The sequence below is a fragment of the Podarcis bocagei genome (assembly GCF_964188305.1).
Source record: "Podarcis bocagei genome assembly, chromosome: 1".
NCBI classification, from domain to species: Eukaryota; Metazoa; Chordata; class Lepidosauria; order Squamata; family Lacertidae; genus Podarcis; species Podarcis bocagei.
This window is the reverse complement of record NC_138125.1, coordinates 78,991,241-79,010,828: the sequence shown is the minus strand read 5'-3', so window position 1 is coordinate 79,010,828 and position 19,588 is coordinate 78,991,241. Positions and strand designations below refer to the sequence as shown.

The 19,588-nt window shown below is 42.2% G+C and overlaps 1 protein-coding gene across 17 annotated transcripts in view; it reads right to left on the bottom strand.

The window, feature by feature from the left end:
* The window catches only part of CHID1 (chitinase domain containing 1), a 130,231-nt gene that overhangs the window by 20,584 nt on the left and 90,059 nt on the right, over nucleotides 1–19,588 (bottom strand). For 12 of the 17 annotated variants that reach the window (XM_081203020.1, XM_081203025.1, XM_081203026.1 and 9 more), the window contains 5 exons: nucleotides 11,687–11,767; nucleotides 10,099–10,141; nucleotides 5,572–9,720; nucleotides 4,645–4,803; nucleotides 2,480–2,607 (listed from right to left, as the gene is read on the bottom strand). In XM_081203020.1, coding sequence (XP_081059146.1) covers nucleotides 9,622–9,720; nucleotides 10,099–10,141; nucleotides 11,687–11,767 — 223 coding nt within the window. In that variant the 3' untranslated portion in view covers nucleotides 2,480–2,607; nucleotides 4,645–4,803; nucleotides 5,572–9,621. Of the gene's footprint in view, nucleotides 1–2,479; nucleotides 2,608–4,644; nucleotides 4,804–5,571; nucleotides 9,721–10,098; nucleotides 10,142–11,686; nucleotides 11,768–19,588 lie in introns of those variants that run through there. The other 5 variants (XM_081203021.1, XM_081203009.1, XM_081203022.1 and 2 more) reach the window with 5 other exon arrangements.

The window sequence follows — 19,588 nt, the reverse complement described above, 5'->3', positions numbered from 1 at the left end:
GCTTCCGGGTCATGTGGCCAGCATGACTAAGCCGCTTCTGGCAAACCAGAGCAGCACACGGAAACGCCATTTACCTTCCCACTGGAGCGATACAGTGGTGCCCCGCAAGACGAAATTAATTCATTCCGCAATTTTTGCCGTCTAGCGAATTTTCCGTCTTGCGAAGCACGGTTTAAACGGCTTAACAAAGTCGCAAGACGTTTTCGTCTTGCGAAGCAAGCCCATAGGGAAATTCGTCTTGCGAGGCAAATCGCGGCCGAAAAAACCTTTCGTCTAGCGAGTTTTTTGTCTTGCGAGGCATTCGTCTTGCGAGGTACCACTGTACCTATTTATCTACTTGTACTTTGACGTGCTTTCGAACTGCTAGATTGGCAGGAGCAGGGACCGAGCAACGGGAGCTCACCCCGTCACGGGGATTCAAACCGCCGACCTTCTGATCAGCAAGTCCTAGGCTCTGTGGTTTAACCCACAGCGCCACCCGTATCCCTTTCCTCCCCCAATACTCATCCCTTATTGATCACTGTTGACTGCATGGGCAAGAGTGAGGATTACAATCCTCTATCCCTTTCAGGAACCAGAATCTCACCCCCTTCCCACCCCTGGCCCCAGGAGACCTGAAGTTTCCTGGAATATGGGTACTTTTTGGATTTTTTAAAATAAAAAAACCCAGATCTCCACATTTCAATCTAAAAAACTGTGTTAGCCCTCACTTCAGCTTCTCATTTTTTGGAGAACGGTTGAAGAAAAAGCATGTAGCGGTGCTCAGATTATGTTAATTGCATGCAGCAAAATCTACCCGTTAGCTGTGGCCTTTGGCTGATCTATTCCGCTGAGATTGCAGCGTGTTGCCTGACTCCTCCTGTACTCAAGTTGCTAACAACTGCAGTCGCCAAACACACCGCAGCATTTCTCAGCTGCTTGAAATTCACCACCCAACTGAAATAAGCACCGGCAATCAAAGCAGAGAGCCAGTAGTGACCCAGTGCTAATGAAGATAGTGATAGGATTTTTAGAGGCAAATGTCCACATTAATGATCTTGTCACTTCACTTAGTTACAAAACAGCTGGCGGAGATGACATGATTCAGAGGGATCAATCCATCATCACACTTCAACCTTCCTCCGTGCTCATATTTCATTACCCATATCCTGTTACAGGAGCTACTGTAAAATTCATAGCTTTGGGGGTTGAGGATTTTGTCACAAAGACCAGCAGGGGTGGCTCAAAATTGTCAAAGGGAGACCTAGAAGATGGCAGCTGCTGCCATCTTAGGATCTCTGTGTGTAGCTATTTATGCCAACGGAAGATAAAATACACAGCTGCAGAAAATGTTAAACAGTTAAGTGAATGGAAGGGGAAAGAATCTAAAATGGATGCAAATTCAACTCTGTTGGAAAGAAAAACTTCCCACTCAGTAGATGTTCAGAGGCCGCAGTCTAATTTGTTTATGGACAGGAATCACAAGCTTTTATAAAGGAGGTAGTAAGACTAGCGGCTAGGTTATAAAATAGCCCTAACCATATGGTCCCAATGTACTGTCCCATGTACCACTTGTCTGCCAAAACCCCTTTTTCAGTTCCACCATAGCTCCTAATTAGCACCATCCCTGCTCTCCACCCTGAAGCTCCAAACTTCTCATAATCTGAACCATCTTTCCACATGCCATTGCTTGCCATCTAAAATCCTGTTCCATGTGGGAAGAGATGCCCCCACGTCCACACAGTCTGGGTGACACTTGTTATCCAGCAAGCCTCGTTTTACACTATGGGCCACTGCTGCTTGTTCCATACATTTGCACCTTGCCTTATAGCCTGGCAGATTCCAAACTCTCCTTCTCTTGCCACTGAAACGAGTATGGAGCAGACAGAATCATAGAATCAATTCCCCTGGAGAAGGGGTAGCCAATGCTGTGCCAACCAGATGCTGTTGGACTACAATACCCATTGTCCCTCATCATCCTTGATGATGGGGCTGGGGCTGATGGGTGTTGTAGTCCAACAACATATTGGCTACTTCAGAGATACAGGCTAGCATATGACTGGGGAGATGGTTCCGTTTTTGTCCTGTTTGCCTCACAATAGATATAGTGGTTTCCAAACAAGCCTCTACACTGCAGTAGTAGCTGATGGGTTCAGGTTAAAAGCAATATTCGTGGGAGGCAAGGGGGGGGCAGTCTAGGATTTATATTGTACTTTAAAGTCCTTGCGTATGAAGCCCCTATCAACACATTTCCCAAAGCCCTAAGAGATATCTGTTAGGCACTCAAGGTAAGATTCCAAAGGAAAGAGTCATTAATTCTGTATAGATAAGGTTAAAAAAAGAAGAAGGAGAGAGACAATAAACATTTCAGAAGCTTTTATCTGTTGTTACCCGAGCCTTAAGGCTAAAAAGTAAGCTGTTGCCACTTATATAAATCCTGTTAAAATTTAAAATGTGGCTGAAAGGTCTTTTTTCAAAGCACTTTTCATATAACACTCACCCTTCTGCTTCTGTGTTGCGCAAGAGATGCCAGCCTCTACTTTTCTTTTTAACTGGGAGACATATCAATGATCTTCTGGTTTGATCGGCTGCCCAACAATGCTACAGGCTGAGGCCTTCGTGCATAAACTGAAAAGCAACAAGGAAGCAAGTATCTCCTAGGTATGAGCCTTGCAATGCTCAAGCAAATGCCCACTCTAGACTAGCACGGGGCTCAGCTTTAACATTTCTGATATGTTTTCACATATGTCGTCACTGACATACTGATAAATTAACTCCTGTTTTTGTTTTGTTTTGTTACATGGGCTTCCCACATGCATCTAATTGGCCAACAGGATGCTAGACTCAAAAGGCCTTTGGTTTAACTCAGTAGGGCTCTTCTTAGGATTGGAAAAGCTAAAAGGTCCCTCGGAACCAGATATCACCTAGATATTAAAAAACCTTTGTGCCCTCCACTTATGAATGGACTCCCAACGCTCATCACCCTCAGCCAGTGTGGCCAATGGCCAGGGATGATGGGGTTTTAATAACATCTGGAGAGCACAAGGTTGGGAAGGCTCAGCTAGGTGGATCTATAGGCCAACTCATTACAAGGCTGTCTCAAATGCTTGATTATCTGTGCAGTCCCTTCCACGTTTTTTTCGTAATTAAGAAAAGCTTAATTAAGAAAAGCAGAGGCTTATTTTGGCTCTACAGCTGTTTTGTCCCCTCTTAAATGCCTAACTGCTAACACAAGCAATTTGGAACAGCCTAATAACAGTATTGAGCAAAACTGCATTCTCACAATGTTTTCCCCCAGACAAATAATGCTTACTTATAATTTATATTTAACTTGACAAAATGCTCTATCATCTTAGAGTTGCCACTGGTATAAAACATTTTAATCATTTCAACAAATAGCAAAAGTTTCCTGTGCTACACTGTGGTGCTGATAGTCCTTTGTCTTCCTATTTTTAAATGCAGGGAAGATAATGAAAGTCCACTGCCACTTTCCCCTTCCCAGGTATGTTATTTATCACACATGCTAACAAAAAACGCTGCTGGTCAAGAGCCTATCAGCTTGGAAATGAAGTGGTAAAGGTAAAGGGCCCCCTGACCATTAGGTCCAGTCGTGGCCGACTCTGGGGTTGCAGCACTCATCTCGCTTTATTGGCCAAGGGAGCCGGCGTACAGCTTCTGGGTCATGTGGCCAGCGTGACTAAGCCGCTTCTGACGAACCAGAGCAGCGCATGGAAACGCCATTTACCTTCCCGCTGGAGCAGTACCTATTTATCTACTTGCACTTTGAAGTGCTTTTGAACTGCTAGGTTGGCAGGAGCAGGGACCGAGAAACGGGAGCTCATCCCATTGTGGGGATTCAAACTGCCAACCTTCTGATCAGCAAGTCCTAGGTTCTGTGGTTTAACCCACAGCGCCACCCGCGTCCCACAAGACCCTATCAGCTTGGAAATGAAGTGGAGCCACCCACAAATAAGCTGGTGGTTTTTAGGGCTGGGTAGAATGTTTCTGCCCAGTAAAATTCTGGAGATTTCAGAGGGCTTTGGGGGCCCAGGAACAGGAGACTTTCCAAAGAAGGATTCTGGGCCAGCTTCTCCTAAAATGAGCAGACCACCTTAAAGTTGCCCACATTTAGCAGGATGCCAGGATTGGACACCAACACTTTATTGTGTTCAGAACAGAGAAGTGCCAAGAGCTCTGTGACATAGGGATATAGGGACTTTTCTTCCTCCATTTATGGAGAGGAGCATGCCAACACCATTTTGTGGTCCTTTTTCTGTCCCTCTAGATGTGGCAGCTGTTGGGTGTTATGCTGTGCCCTGATAGCAGCCATTTTGTGAGTGTGCGCCCAGAGCACTTTTTTTCAAAATTCCAAACATGACCCCCAAAGGTTGCTATTGCTGTTCACCTGCAGTTGGTAGGAGAACAGAATTTTAGAGTGGCAGTTGAAACCTGTCCTTTCCCCTTCTATCAATCTCCCCTGTCCGAGGGCCTGAACTGCATTACTCAGGCCCTATTCCAGGTTGACTGACACCTTGAACAAGAGCACTCCTAGGGAGTGGGGAGACACAATTTAATAAGAAAACGAACAAATAAGAGCTGAGGGAGAATGCATCTGCTCTTGCTTGAAAGAAACCAGACTGAAAGTCAAGAGGAGAAGAAATTTACCTGAACTAGCCTCCTTGGCCAGGCTCCTGTGCCCTGGACTTGTAGTTAACATCTGTGACTGCTTAATGCGGTGGTGCTTATTGTGTGTCCCCCCCATTCAATATCCTTCTTGGGTACACAGGAGAGATTGTCTAATTGATGTCTGGAAAAAGGGCAGTCCTGAAATTAAATATGGAACCAGACATGGTAGTAGCAGTTGGTGCCTCAAAAACACCCCCACAGTTCTTGCTCGCTATGTTCTGGTAAGACTCTGCCAGTTAAATTTACAAGGCAATCCTAAAATTTAGCTGGCCAGCTACAGTATGATCTAGTCCTTGTATATTGCTACTCCAATCAATGATTAGTTCTTCATTTCTCCCAGATCTATTGAAGATTATAAAGTCCATTTGCAATCATGGAAGGTGTTTCTTTTGCTTTTGTTTTTAATTAAGTGGATGTTCTGCTGTACATTGTTAAGAGACTCCTGCAAATAAGTAATTCCGACTATGACACCGCCACCAACAAAACTGTCTCCTTTCAAGCACATTTGAGAACCCAAATAAAACAGATTGATGTGCACCTCATCAAACTTGTGCACATTGCAAATGAAATTCATGCACACTGATCATCAGATTGCAAAACAAACCAGAGGAAGGGGAAATGAACTGAACATAAACATCTAACACAAAGTGAGCACTCTGCAAAATAGCATATTAAAAGCAGAACAAATTCCAAAGTATAAGTAACACACTCAGAATTTATATGAAGTGAACACCATCCAGATTGCAAACAGAATAAACGACCATATACGCTAACAACAAACTCATTCTCCAATTGCCCATCCTTATGATTCCAAAACTGGCAGGTTCAGAGGAGCTTCAAGGTCTGCAGATGTACAAAAACCATTAAGTGGGGAAAACACAAAGGGGGAAGAAAAATAAGCCCTACCTGGACCAGGAAAACAGAATGGAGTCTCCAGAAAAATGGCATGGCTGATGGGATGCAATCCTGAACAGGAACACTCTACACTGCAGCATTATATTACGGGTTCAGCTTAACAGTCTGAACAAGTTGCTGAAAGAAGCATGAATACAGGAATACAGTAACAAATCCAGGAGAACCAATCAGGAACAAATCTGGACGGGTAAGGCAAAAGGAATGACATGCAAGATTTAGCCTGGGAAATATCATCTTTTTCTTGTTCCCAGGTTGGGAGTTGGAGGAGACCAGTGCAAAGGCATTGGGCTGTAATCATCTAATCAGAGTAGACTCATTGAAATTAATGCGTGTAAGTTTATTGTGTCCATTAATTTCAATGGGTCTACTCTGAATAAATGTTAGTTTAAAACATTATAATATAATAACCACCTTTTCCCTAGCTGTTCCCAAGTTTTTAATTTTTTTGGCAGGGGGAACCCTCTACAGAGGCATCATTATTACCACCACTTTTCCCTCCTGCCTGACCCACAGCAGAGATTGTTCCCAAGTTGTACGGGGATAGGAGAGCACAGTGCAAATGTAGAAACATTGGGTGGGATTTAACTAATGACTCCTGTCAGCAGATGCTCTGCACAAGGATATGTGGAACTGTGATTTTCCCCCTTTCCTCCCTGACGCATGCCTCTTGCACCCTCCAAAACTGGGTCAGAGGTATGTGTCAGGAGATCCCTTTGAATAGCATGTGGGGAGAGGAGAGGGGGATCATTTCACTATTAATAGGCATTAATAGTATTAGGTCACATCTGCCATCCTGTATTAAAAGCTCCTATTCATTATATATAAGGATGCAAATATGATATGAATATATAAAACTGTAAAAAGCTACAAATAAAAAGAGCTCCTATTCATCTTGCTTGTTTCCCATACTCTGTGCATTAGCATAGAGATAACTGAAACCACAAATCATTCCCTCCAGCTGATTTCTTGTAGTTTCCTGCCCTTTAGCAGGTTTCTGGAGTGTTACCTCAGTTTTCTGTGCATCAATTAAGCTATTATCCCCAGTATGAGGTGTTTCCCTGTCATCTGTAACATTGTCTCCCCCCCCCCCCCAGGATTTAATTTCAAACTCTCTTCATCAGGTTTGCGAGACTCTTAGCAAACACATTCTTGCCAATCACTGTGAGGTGCAGTCTATCTCTTGCCAGAAGGCCTTCCTTAAGGAAGCAGAGACCATGGTCTAAGAAGTCAAACTCTTCCTGACACCACCTGCGCAGCCAGTGGTTTAATTCCTCTCTCTTCCTGGGCCCTGACCTTCAACAGGAAGGAGTGTTGAAAAGCCACCTTTGTGTCCCAAGGCCCTTCAGCTTCCTGCACAGAGTCTCATAGGCCCTTGTCATATGTCGAAGGCTGTGTCTGGCAATATCGTTTGTACCTACATGAATCAGAAGGAAGGGGTTGTGGTCAATGGGCTTTATAAGACATGGCAACTTTTCTTTCACATCATGACTCTTTGCACCTGGAAGACAGCACACCTCCTGGGACATCCTGTTACCTCTACACACTGCTGCCTCTGTCCCCCATTATTACTTCAAATTCCTTTTGACTGGACCAGCAACCTTCAGGTTAAATGAATAGAAAGATCCACATGGCAAATTACAGCTGTATTGATACAGCAAAGTGGGGCAGGGGCCTGATTAGGAAAGCTGTGGGATACTTTATAATACACATGGAGTCAAGAGGCTCCAGAAGTGAATCAGAGAGGTGAAAATCAATGGGACTTTAATCAGCACTGGATTGCAGAGGATTTATTTGCTTGAAGACAGCAATGTAGGCAAGCTCCCTGCTGAGATTAATTAGTGGGGAGGGGACAAAAGTACCAACATTATTTTAGCAAGTGCTGTGAGTAGAAACGGGAACATCAGCAGGTCTTTAAGTACGACCTCATAGATGTCTCTGGTGGTGTACAATATTCCTGTCCTCTCTCTGTGAAATCACATTCCTAGCATTCCCTCTGAGCAGTGGTATCAGACATTCATGCTTCTTCGCTTAAAAGCGCTTTTTCTTTTGAATGAATATATGCAATAAGCATATGAGGAACATTTCTTCTTAAAGAAAGCTTTAAATTAAGCAGTAAAGGAATGCAACCCCATAGCAGAATATTTAAGCATTTAAAAATGCTAACAGTTATTAGTGCTTCCAACCTGTTCAGCCTGTCTATTCCCCAGGTGCTTTTTTCTTGGCCCGTGAACTTCTCTGCACAGAAATTATTTTACTTACTGTGATCTGAAGGTCCATTAGACCACCACCTTGCTGAATCTAAGTAGGTCTGGGTCTGGCCAAAGCCTGGATAGGTAACCACCTGGGAATCACAGGTGAGCTGTCTTGGATTCCATGGTGGAAGAAAGGAGTGATATAAAGGTAATAAAAGAACTATAAAAAAGAAATAAATACACATGCCACCTTCTATCCAAAGTTTCAAGGGCGTTTGCAAAAAAACAAAGCAACAATAAAAAGCGACCACAAAACCTGCAGCTAAAAGGTGTGTAAAAGCATAGTAGGTCTAAAATCATTAAGACAGAAAAATGCTTTGAAATGCCTGGGTAACTAAAAAGTTTTTGCCTGGCTTTTAAAAGATGGCAAAGATGGCACAAGGCATATCTGCTAGGAAGGATAGTCCATTGTTGAGGTGCTAGTTCTTGCCCCCCCCCTTTTTAACAAAACCCTAATCTCTGTTGGAGGTGACATTTAGAAGTAAGCAACACCAGCACTTTGAATAAGGCCCACAAATGAATACACAACCAGTGGAGTTCTTTTAAAACTGGCAAGATACCATCCATGCAAGCAGTGCCAGTCAAAATTGGTTGTTGCATCCAGCACTAGTGAGCCTTCCAAACCATTCTCGGAGGCAGCTCTACAAATAACACACCGCACTACTCCAGTTGGGATGTTGGCAGATGCTGCAGCTGATGCACCAGTGAAAGGCATCTCATGGTAAAGAGGTTGCCTGGGCCTCCAAAGACAAAGCACCTGCAAGCTGACCCTTCAAGGGGAGGACAACTCCATCCAGAACTATTTGCCTACCATCTGTGTGAACCTGAGAACTATCAACCCAAAGGACCCCTATCTTGTCAGGGTTAAGATTCAGTTTTACCGACCTAAAACCAGCCCCTTATCAAATCCAGGAAGCAGCTGAGCACTTCCACAGCCTCTCCTGATTCAGATGCCAAGGAGAAACACAGCTGGGTGTCAAGAGCGCACTGGTGGTACTACACTCCCAAATCCCCAGGTGGCCTTGAGGAATCCCTTCTGGCATCTTGTGCAATCACATAGCACAAGCACCAGGTGGCCAAATAGAAGTCCCCCGTGCAACCCTCTGCAAATCAATCTGCAGGTAGTAGAAGTACCACAATACCATGCCACCAACTCCCAGAGCTGTCAGAAGGATGCTGTGGTTGATCGTGATTTCCAGAGGAACAGCCAGGTTTGTCACTTGGATCAACGAAGAGCCGTGTGTCATCCACCGATGGTAGACTCAAAAGCCAGCATTAGGTAAAGGGAGAATCAACAGGTTGCCGCCCTCCTGACATCTCTCATCACATAATCCAATCAGTCAAAGTGCAACTGTAGGGACTGAACACTTTTAAATGGCTGTATGATCAAGTGTACTTCATGCACTCAATTTAAGCACTGGAATCTTATGCATCCTTACCTGTGAGTAGGTCCCACTGAATGCCAAGGATCGGCTTGCAAGTGTTGATCGACTTAGCTTTAAACATGGAAAAAAAGAACCAGTAAAATAAATACCTCTTACCTCCTCTCGCTGTAGTCAACTCTCCTGTAACCTTGTCAGAACACTGAAGTCGGCAGCTCTCCTTACTTTACCCATCTCCATGCACTACATGAAGCGCAATAACTCAAATACTCTTTATTGGGAAAATTTGAAACTGATTCCATATAAATTACATTGCCCCCCTCCCCACAAAAAAATCCATCCTGCACCCCCCTCCAGCTCCAGTTGATTGAAGATGAAATGTCAATGAAAAAAAGGATGTCATATTTTTAAAGTAAGTCATAAAAATAATCCAGTCCTTGGCCAAGTTCCCAGATGGCAATTCCTGTGCCCAGTTCCTTTGCAAGCTCTAACCGCAGTTGGATGGACTGCAAAACACAAGAGACACATGAAGGATAATTAATTTTGCTGAATATAGACATTATGAACTGATCAGCTGGGGAGGGGGGGGCGTTGCACGGAAACAAAAACTAAGCAGCATAAATACCTTTCATTTTATTTCATAAGAAGCCATTAAACTAAACAGCATTTGCTTTGAATTTTTGTCATTAAGTAATCTGACAATTTATTCCTAGCAAACAGAAGAATGTAATGTGCAACCAATTTATTCAGCTGATGTATACATCCTGCCTTGGAGTAACTGTATATAAAATAAACTCGCGCTTTGGATGCATTCCAACTCCATTAAAATCAGATTGAGCCTTTGGCCATGTTCCTTTTTGTTTCCAAAACAGAAGGGTGCATACCTTTAAAGTTGGATAGAAGACTGCATGCTTGCCTCCTTTACTTCTACAAAGCACAAAAAGAGAAAACAGTTATGAAAATTGATATTATCATGAGACATATATCTTGTGTATTTTATCCCACCCTGAAATTGTTTCTTTCCAGGGAACAGAGAAGGGAGAGACAAAGAATTATGGGTTGTTTGTACAATAAAATAAAGAAGTTCATACTAAGAAAGAGTGACAGAGACAGAGACTGTACTTTAAGGAGCCTGCAGGCTGAAAAAAACTCAGAACTAGCAAAGCTGTCCAGAAGCAGCTTCTAGTATAATCAATGGCTGATTGAAGGGCAAAGGGTTTTGAAAGTGAGCATAAGTTGTTTAAACTTCTATGATTTCATTTCTTGGCTTTTGCATTTAGTTTAGAATCTAGACTTCTCAGTGACTGCAGATGAGATGCTTCACAAGTGGGTATACTTTTCTGCCGTGTGGGTAGCCAAAATCCATATAAATTGAGGGGGTGGGAAGGTGGAAGAGGAAAGTGATTTGGTCAAACCATTATACAGTCCGGTGGTCAATACCTAATGGAAAGCAAGGAGACAAGCAGAACAGCAGCTGCTCAAAAAGGGGCACGTTGTGGAATGTCACAGATAAGGTTTCACTCTTTTTCTGAGTTGTGGTCTTAAAAGGATCTAAAGGCAAATGGTAGCCCCTCACCCCAACCTGCACTGCTTAAATTCAATGTCTCTTGGCCTTCAATTCTCCGAGGACATGCTTAGGGCCAAGCTACATGTTATTCACATTTTTCAAAAGCTTGCTTACCTTTGCTCACTAATACTGCCATTTGCACCCAAAGGTGCTGTTTGCTGCAAACATTACATGTAGGAGCAACCAGGGAGCGGTGATTTTCAAGTAGGATACCAACATGGGGCTCTTGCAATTAAAAAGTGGCCAGTTTAAGTATGCCACAAGAGACATTGGGCAGGATTTACCTAACGAACCCCGTCAGCGGAAGCCCTAAACAAGGGTTTCCCTTGCGCTGTAAGGGTTTTCCCCATCTCTTCCCCACCGTGTTCTTCTGGACCCCTAAAATTGGCTCAGGGAATGGGGTCAGGAGAAACCCCAAAACAGCATATGGGTGGAAGGGGATCTTTCTGTCTGGCAAGCTGATATACTTGTGGAGACAGAGCATCTGGAATAACCCAACATTTAATGTCACCCTTTGAAAGCTACTTTTTGAGAATAGTTTGGTGTCTAATTTCCACTAGAAATTTACAACAAAATAAAGTGTAACCTGATTCATGTGCATAATTTTAACTGGATTGCTATTAAAATCAAGGATAGTTTCACAATAACTCCTCACTGAATCCTCTTATTTTCCTTAAAGGAGTGGCACTTGTCTATTGTAAAGGTGGCAAAATCCTGCTATTGATCTAATTGCACTGAGTATTGCTGAACTGATTATTATGCTTTTTTTACTTTTTAAATAAAACAACAACAACAACAGTTTTTCATTCCTCTGCTTTGAGTAAAGTAAAATCTGGAGGCAGTTGCTCCCATTAATTTTGTATAAAAACAAACAAATAAATATTAGAAAGGGGGGGGCAACTCACTTTTTGTATTCAAAATAGTGTTCAGCTATTTGTTCATCCCAAACCAGCTTAGGTTTATGCTCCTTCAAGATTTCTATATACCTAAAAAAAGGGAAAAAAGAACAGAATTCCTGAATTCTCTCTAGAATCTATATATAGCAACAGTAACATAATATTTTAAAATGACCATCTTCCAGCCACACATTTATATGATCTATGGGCTACTTTTAAAATGAGGCTGCATTTTAAATTACATTTTAACCTGTATTTTAAATTGGTTTTTCTTTTCCTATTACAGTGGTATCTCGGGATGCGAACGGGCTCCTTTTTGAGAATGCGTGGGTCACATTTTGCTGCTTCTGTGCATGCGCGTGATGTCATTTTGAGCGTCTGCACATGCGCAAGTGGCGAAACCCGGAAGTAACGCGCTCCATTACTTCCGGGTTGCCACGGAGCGCAACCCGAAAGCACTCAACCTGAAGCACATTCAACCCGAGGTATGACTGTATTTTTTACTGTAATTTTACTGGCGTTAGCCGCCCTGAGCCCGGCTCTGGCTGGGGAGGGCGGGGTATAAATAAATAAATAAATAAATAAATAAATAAATAAATAATTTATTTATTTATTTATTTATTTATTATTATTATTATTATTATTATTATTATTATTATTATATAGCTGGAGTTGTCGTGTATGGCATCAACCATACCATGTAGCTCTACATTCTCAACCAGCAAAAAAAGAGTTTGCTACACATTAGAAAAAACCTTCTTATTGCGAAGAGGTGCACCATAGCATGATCATACATTTGCTATTTTCTTTTACAGTTCATTATGTGCCCTCCAGTTCTGGTAGCATTGGAAATGATTTTTTTTAAAAAAAAAATTCTCTCTTTCCTTTTTTGTGGGGGGAAACAAGCCAATGTCAATATCCCCTTCTGTAAATTGAGAAATCTTGTGGTATTTATATTTCCACCTGCTTCCATTTTCAGTTCAGTACCAGGCAATGTACACTATTTATCTATCATCTTTTACAAATAAGGATCTCACAAACAAGTTTTGTCCATTTCTGGTAAAGCCCTAATAGTGGATGCCTTCCTCTTTTTCAATTCCATTTTGCAAGTACCCCAACGCTATTGTTCTTCCAAGTGGGTGACCTTCATCCCCTGCCCTCTACTACATTCCAAAATAGAACGAGGCAAATGCTCTTTGAAGATGAGCAGAACTTTGTCATGTCAAAATTAATCAACACCAACTTTCATCTTCCGCTTTGCTTGAAGCCTTTCACACAAGAGTTCTTTTCAGTATGGCAGCCCTTGGTAGGGAAGTCTGAATTTTCTATTACTGTTTGCAGAATCTCTGGTTCAGAGAGCACCACCTTGGTCAATAATGAACATGGATTTTAAAAGACCTATAAGGACTGTGTGTTTAGTGACCCCTGTAACAGCTGGAAATTACAAGGAAGAACATCAAGGCTGCATTCAGATAACTTGTGTTAAGAGAGGGGTTATGACTTCCATGCTCATTGTGGTAAGCATAAGGAACTGCATCCTTGATGCAGAGAACCTCCCTGCTGTTGTACTGCAATTCGGAGGTGCCTGGAAGCACAACTCAGTGGTATGAACAGTCTTCCCAACACACACACACACACACACACACACACACACACTCCAGCTTGAAATTAAATAGGAAGGCTGGGTTTGTCTTGGTCCCGTGCTTCCAAGGCACATGGAAAGAACTGCAATGCAAAAGGACAGAGATCAGCTGCTTCCTTTGCAATGGATTGCAAAGCCCTCCCAAAGACTCTGAAATGCAGTGGAACTGCTGGACAATCCCCACCCATCCCTTTGCAGCTGCAAGGTGGAGAGCTTGTTTTTGTGGGCATTTAAAGCACAGCAAGTACACTGCCCTACTGTCTTCCATAAGGTGGATGTGGGGATCATCTCTAACCTCATGTTAAGATTCAGACACACAGCCTGAGGCCAAGCGCAATATGCTGCTCCTTACGGGACGGGCAGATAGCTGTTGACCCCAAGCTTCTGGGTGGCTATTAAGGCCAGAAAACCTTGGTGGGCTTCTCTTTGTGTTACACAAAAAGCCATTCTATCTCTTCTATTTCCCCCCTAAGTTGTGTTAAGCTACCATCTGCCCAATCAGTGTAAGGTTTTAGTATGACAGATATTTCTCTGCTCATCATTTTGTTCAGAGCAATCAACCTTAGCTGTATATTTTACTAGAAAGCTTCCATTTCGGATGCTACAGACATTAAACTGATTTCCATCAAATAATAATCAGCTTTGCTCATCCTGAAATTTCAATCAAGACTCTCTCTCTCTCTCTCTCTCTCTCTCTGTGTGTGTGTGTGTGTGTTCAGAAAAGGAGAAGTGCAGTCTCTTCTAAACTGGAGAAACTTAATTTCTATACATTTAAATCCTGTACAGAACTACAGCCTTTACAGGTGGTTAAAGGTAAATCTTATGTTGCTACACAAGGTTAGAGAGATCCAACAGCACCTTACTGGGAAAAAATCACAGAAGTGAATACTGCCTTTGAGCATAGAAGATGATGATACCAACACCTAAAATGGGTCTGAAAGTGTGCACTTCCAGGGCTTTCCACTTTTCATTGTCATCACCAGTGCCAAATCAGCGTTGCCAGACAGCAACAGCAAGGCCACCGATCTACTGACAGAGCCCAAAGAAGCATCACAAGTAGTCTTGGTCTGTTGCTGAGCTGGTGAGAGCACTGAGAAGATTTATTTTGATAAAGTGGCTGTGACCTTGAAAAAATTCATACAAGTGGTTATTGCAAAGGAGATACAGTGACAGGCAGATACAGGATAAAATGGGGAAGGAAGAAGAAGAAGAAGAGTTTGTATTTGATATCCTGCTTTATCACTACCCTAAGGAGCCTCAAAGCAGCTAACAATCACCTTTCTCCTCCTCCCCCACAACAAACACTCTGTGAGGTGAGTGAGGCTGAGAGACTTCAAAGAAGCGTGACTAGCTCAAGGTCACCCAGCAGCTGCATGTGGAGGAGCAGGGATGCGAACCCGGTTCCCCAGATTACAAATCTACCACTCTTAACCACTACACCACACTGGCTCTCTAGTAAAGTAAAGACCACAAAGGGGCTGATCTTCTTCTGTACTTGCTCCTAGCCTGAGTGGCATGGCTTCAGATCTCCAAGCTCCAGCAGTCCACATGCACATGTGTTTGTGCTACACCATGCCAAGTCATTGTCAGTTCTTCTTACATGCCTCTCAGTGCACAAGCAATACCACTGTTTATAACAGGGCTCCAATTACATATGGGATTAGCAACAATTGAGCAGTTTTATTTAAAACTGTGGCATCAAACCCCTGAACATAAATAAAAATATTAAGGTAGCCAGGCCCTTAAAGCAACACTCATTCTGATGCATTTAACCATGAGAGAAAAGGTTCAAAAGGGGGGGAGGGGGGGACCTCTATGATTTCTGAAGGGTGGTGTACGTAGAAGATGTACTTTGGCTGGGATGTGAAAAATACTGTGGTTCTTCAGCATTTGAGACAGGAATGATCTATAATGGTGCAAGAAAAATTGTTTCTTGCACATGACCTCAAATCTCTACTTCGAATTGGAAGAAAAATCTTCCAATACTTTTTTCTTTACAAAAAAAGAAAAAGAAAAAAAGATTACAGCTGGTAGAATGTGCAGGGGCATATTTTAAACTGCACTTTGGGATGTGTTCTTTTAATCTACCAACTTCCAAATTGCTCCACCATCTATTTTAAGGAATAGTTCCACTCGTGGAAGTGATGTAACAGTGCTAACTCGGTGATATCAGATTGCCAGTTGTACATTTTCAACTGCCAAGGCTTTCCTCAAAGATTGAACAGATTGTAGTTCACAATGTATGCTGAGAATTCCCTGGGTTCATTTGTACCTACCGTGGGAGTCCTTAGGCCAAAAAACTATATATATTTACTTATTTCTCGAACAGAAGTAGTTTGCTGCAGAAGTTACTTCAATAGTAAAACACCTGCACTGTACATGCTACCCTCAGTGGGTATTAAACCTATTCCTTCCACTTCACTTGCATTACCTATTAAATGTAAGCACTTTATTGCTGATGCTATATGCCGTATTTTCCCGTCTATAAGACGCCCCCATGTATAATACCCCCTCTATTTTTGGGGACTCCATTTTAAGAAAATGAGGGGAGATGGCCCAAAGTTGTTGAGCTTCTCCTCCCATGCAGCTGCAGGCTATGCCACTGTGCATGGGCATAGCCTGCACATGGGAAACACTCCCTAGATCTTTTCCCGCGCACAGCGGCATCAGGGGAAGTTGTGCTCCTGCCCGCCAGCTGGTTGGCAAGAGTGTTTCCTGTGTGCAGTGGCATCAGGGGAAGTTGCGCTCCCGCCCGCCGGTTGGTGGGAGCGCAACGTCCCAGGATGCCACTGTGCACGGGAAACGATCTAGGGAGTGTTTCCCATGCACAGTGGCATAGGAGGAATGTGCGCTTCTGCCAACTGGCTGGCTGGCAGCACGCAGCTTCTCTTCCCCATGCCACTATCTGTGTACTGGAGAAAAAATTTTGAGTCAAAAAATCTTGACTAATGCACGGAAAAATAAGGTACACATTAGCCGCTTAAAATGCAGTGAAGCCATTCCCTGTCCCTATACCCCTCTGCATTTCAATTCACATTTGCACCTTGCTATACACATATACTATGCTCTGGTCCATGGGGTCACGAAGAGTCGGACACGACTAAACGACTAAACAACAACAACATTCACAGAGAGGGGTCAGGGGTGTCTTCGCCTGTGCTACCTGTTCGGTTTCCCCAAGCCTGCAACCCCTCTGGAGCTCCTATTTATGAAGCTGTCATCTGCACAGGTGTGCTCTTCCATGCATGTACATTGGTGCTCTCAAATGTACACACCTGGCTTAACTGCGAAGTGAATGTGGCTAAGGTTTCCCAGCTGGACTGAAGCTGGTTTGAGGAAAAACACATCAAACAACTGTATTTCTCAAGGAACTGCAGAATCAATATGGATTGTTGCTAATGTCATATGCATGAAACTTCAAAAACTAGCAATGGGAGACAACTGGATGCAGACTAATTGGTAAAATAAACACAACCTAAATTACTGCTCAGTTTCTGCTGTCAGAGAGGTGTGAACACACCCTTTGGTAGAGATCACCATCCCCTCTGCATTGTGCAGGGCGGGTGTGCTAATAAACGTCACAGTGGGCGGCATTTAAGCTACTGGGTAAACACAATTTGAGAATAACTGTGCCATGTACCTGTGAGCTCACTGAATAATTCAGGAGTCCTATTAAAAAACAACAACAGACGGTTCAAAAGTGTTCTCACCAGCACTGTGTACTTAAGACATACTTTATTTGAGCAGTTAAGCAGCATTAACATTTTAATGAAAGCAGTGACCATATGTAAACCTTGACATTTCTAAATAAAGTTTAATGGGACCCGGAGCAGCACTCACACAGTGTAAGTACACAACCCTATATTTCTTAGAGCATTCTCTTCTCAACAGCTCCCACTCCTCCCCCCCCCCCATGCAAGCTGCTTTTCAAGCTCTCATAAAAGCACTGAGTCTTGTACACATATGCTGTTTCACTTTTGAAAGTTTCTAAGTTTCACTTAGAAAAGCTTTGAATTAAGGAAATTCTATATAAAACAACAACAATAACCCCAGAGAACCTATTGCAGATTCCACGCACCACTGTAGATTGTAGTCACAATCTCTCCATCGCCCACCATACGGGTGGGGAACTAACAGAGAAAGTTAAATGGTGCTCTAAAACACTCATACAACTGATCCAGTAATTTGAATTACTCTGCGAAATTTAACACTTAAGCTTCTACATTAACGGTGCACAAATGTTTAAGATTAAGAGAAATGTAAATATGTTATGACACATCAAATTTACTTTTAAACTGATATTCTTTTTCCAGGCAAGTGATACCATGAATTCATAATTACTTATGCACATTTAATGCATCCTTCTGCTGTTACATTGGTTAACTTAGTCCGTGTGTTTACTTCTTACATGTTATTTTCAGTTATTTCTTCCGCAGCTAAAAGGTAAACAAAATTTCCCCTTTTGTTTCTATTACTAGTGGCAAGTGTTAATTAAGTTTTCCCTTGCCCATACTGCACTTCCCTGTTATTTTCAAAGCATCAGGGCATTGGGCTCTACAGACTATATCCCAATTTTCCCCCTTGAGCATTTGTTCAGTAAGCCATATATTGTTCTTTTCAGTTTATCCATTCTTAACACTTGACAGGCCACTCTTTACAGTGGGTCTGTTTTTGACAGGTTAGCCCACCTTGATAGAATGGTAAGACTGTAGCTTTTAAAAGAAAAAGAGAAAAAAGCAGTCTGGACATGGTGCAATCCATAGAAAATACCATTCTCATCTAGTGACCGACAGGTTAATGGTAAAGTAATTTACTTTGCCAAGGCCAACCTAGATCCAAGCAATGCCATAAAAAACCCCCAAAAAATGGCATCTAAGAAATGAGATGCAGAGTATTGTTCTCTGTAAAGAAAGTGGGAATAAGCTTGTTTACTTAAAATGAATTGACTTTGATTGTTGATCCTACTCTCTGCTTGTCTAAGAACAAATGATATCAACTTCTGGTGAAATGCTTCAATTAGACTGTACACTGAAGTTTATTTCCAGAGTTCACCTCAATTTGGAAGAGGGTACCCCTGCATAAATACGCATTTTCATAGATTTTAGAAGGTCTCTATTAGAATAAATAGGTTAAACTACCATGCTTGGAAAAATAGCAATTTGTAGCCTGAGAGTTGCAATGATCAACAGGCAGCCATGATGCATAATTACACCCAGTCATCCTGCAAAATGATTACTGATGATGGAATTTTAAATTGCTTAGCCATCGAACATGTGGCACTTATCCTAAATTCTCCCAAGGAGGAGACTGTTGAGAGGCCTGCCTGGAATCACTTGCTGGGAAAACGTGTAAAGCATTAATTATTGCTGCGTCAGCCAACTAATTAAGAAGGCAGTTGTTGAACAAGACATTTATTAAGAAAAGTACCCTTTGAAAAATTGCTTGTTAAGACATGTTGATAAGAATTATTGATTTGGGAGCTCGTATAAAAGATGCCAGTCATAAAAGTATTAAAATTTCATCAGTTTGTTACAGTTTTCAGCAGCTTCAATACTAGACAGTTAAGGCAGCAGACGATTTGTGTTGGAATAAACAGAATTCTTCAAAACCAATTGGTTCATGTGCTCTAAATGGTATTTCAAATTCATGCTTCTTTGGTGAAACTGTAATTCAATGAAGAGGTTGTGGTTGCAAATATTGGAAGTAAATGGTCAAATCATTGGGATTAATCTTAATTTGGATTTATTTATTTTTTTAAGATAACAGACTTTGACTGCCAGTAAAACGCCGCTATGCATTTGCTGGTTGTCACCAAGATTCTGTTAGCTACTTATTTGAAAACCGCAATACCACCATATATTAAGGAAGGGCTTTCATAACGTAGTGCGGAGATATATCAAATGCTTTTAGTGCAGCTGATCATGTGGCTGAAGAGGAAAGACATTTGAAAAGAAAAGCAGCCTACCTAGTCCAACAGGCAAGTGTGCTATTTCTTTTCTTTTTTAAAAAGTGTATATGCATGTATCTTCCACACCTGTATTGCTATCAAGGATTGTAGCCTGAGCCATCAACAAGGAGCTTACTTATAGACATTTGCACATTAAGGATATACTGTTCTTTTCGGTCTATAAGACACCCCCGTGTATAATTTTTGGGGAGTCAAATTTAAGAAAATGGGGGGAGATGGCACAGAGGAGTTGAGCTTTTGGGGAGCGGGGATTAGCCAGGGTTGCTGAGCTTTTTTAAAGGGAAATTGCCAAAAATCGCTC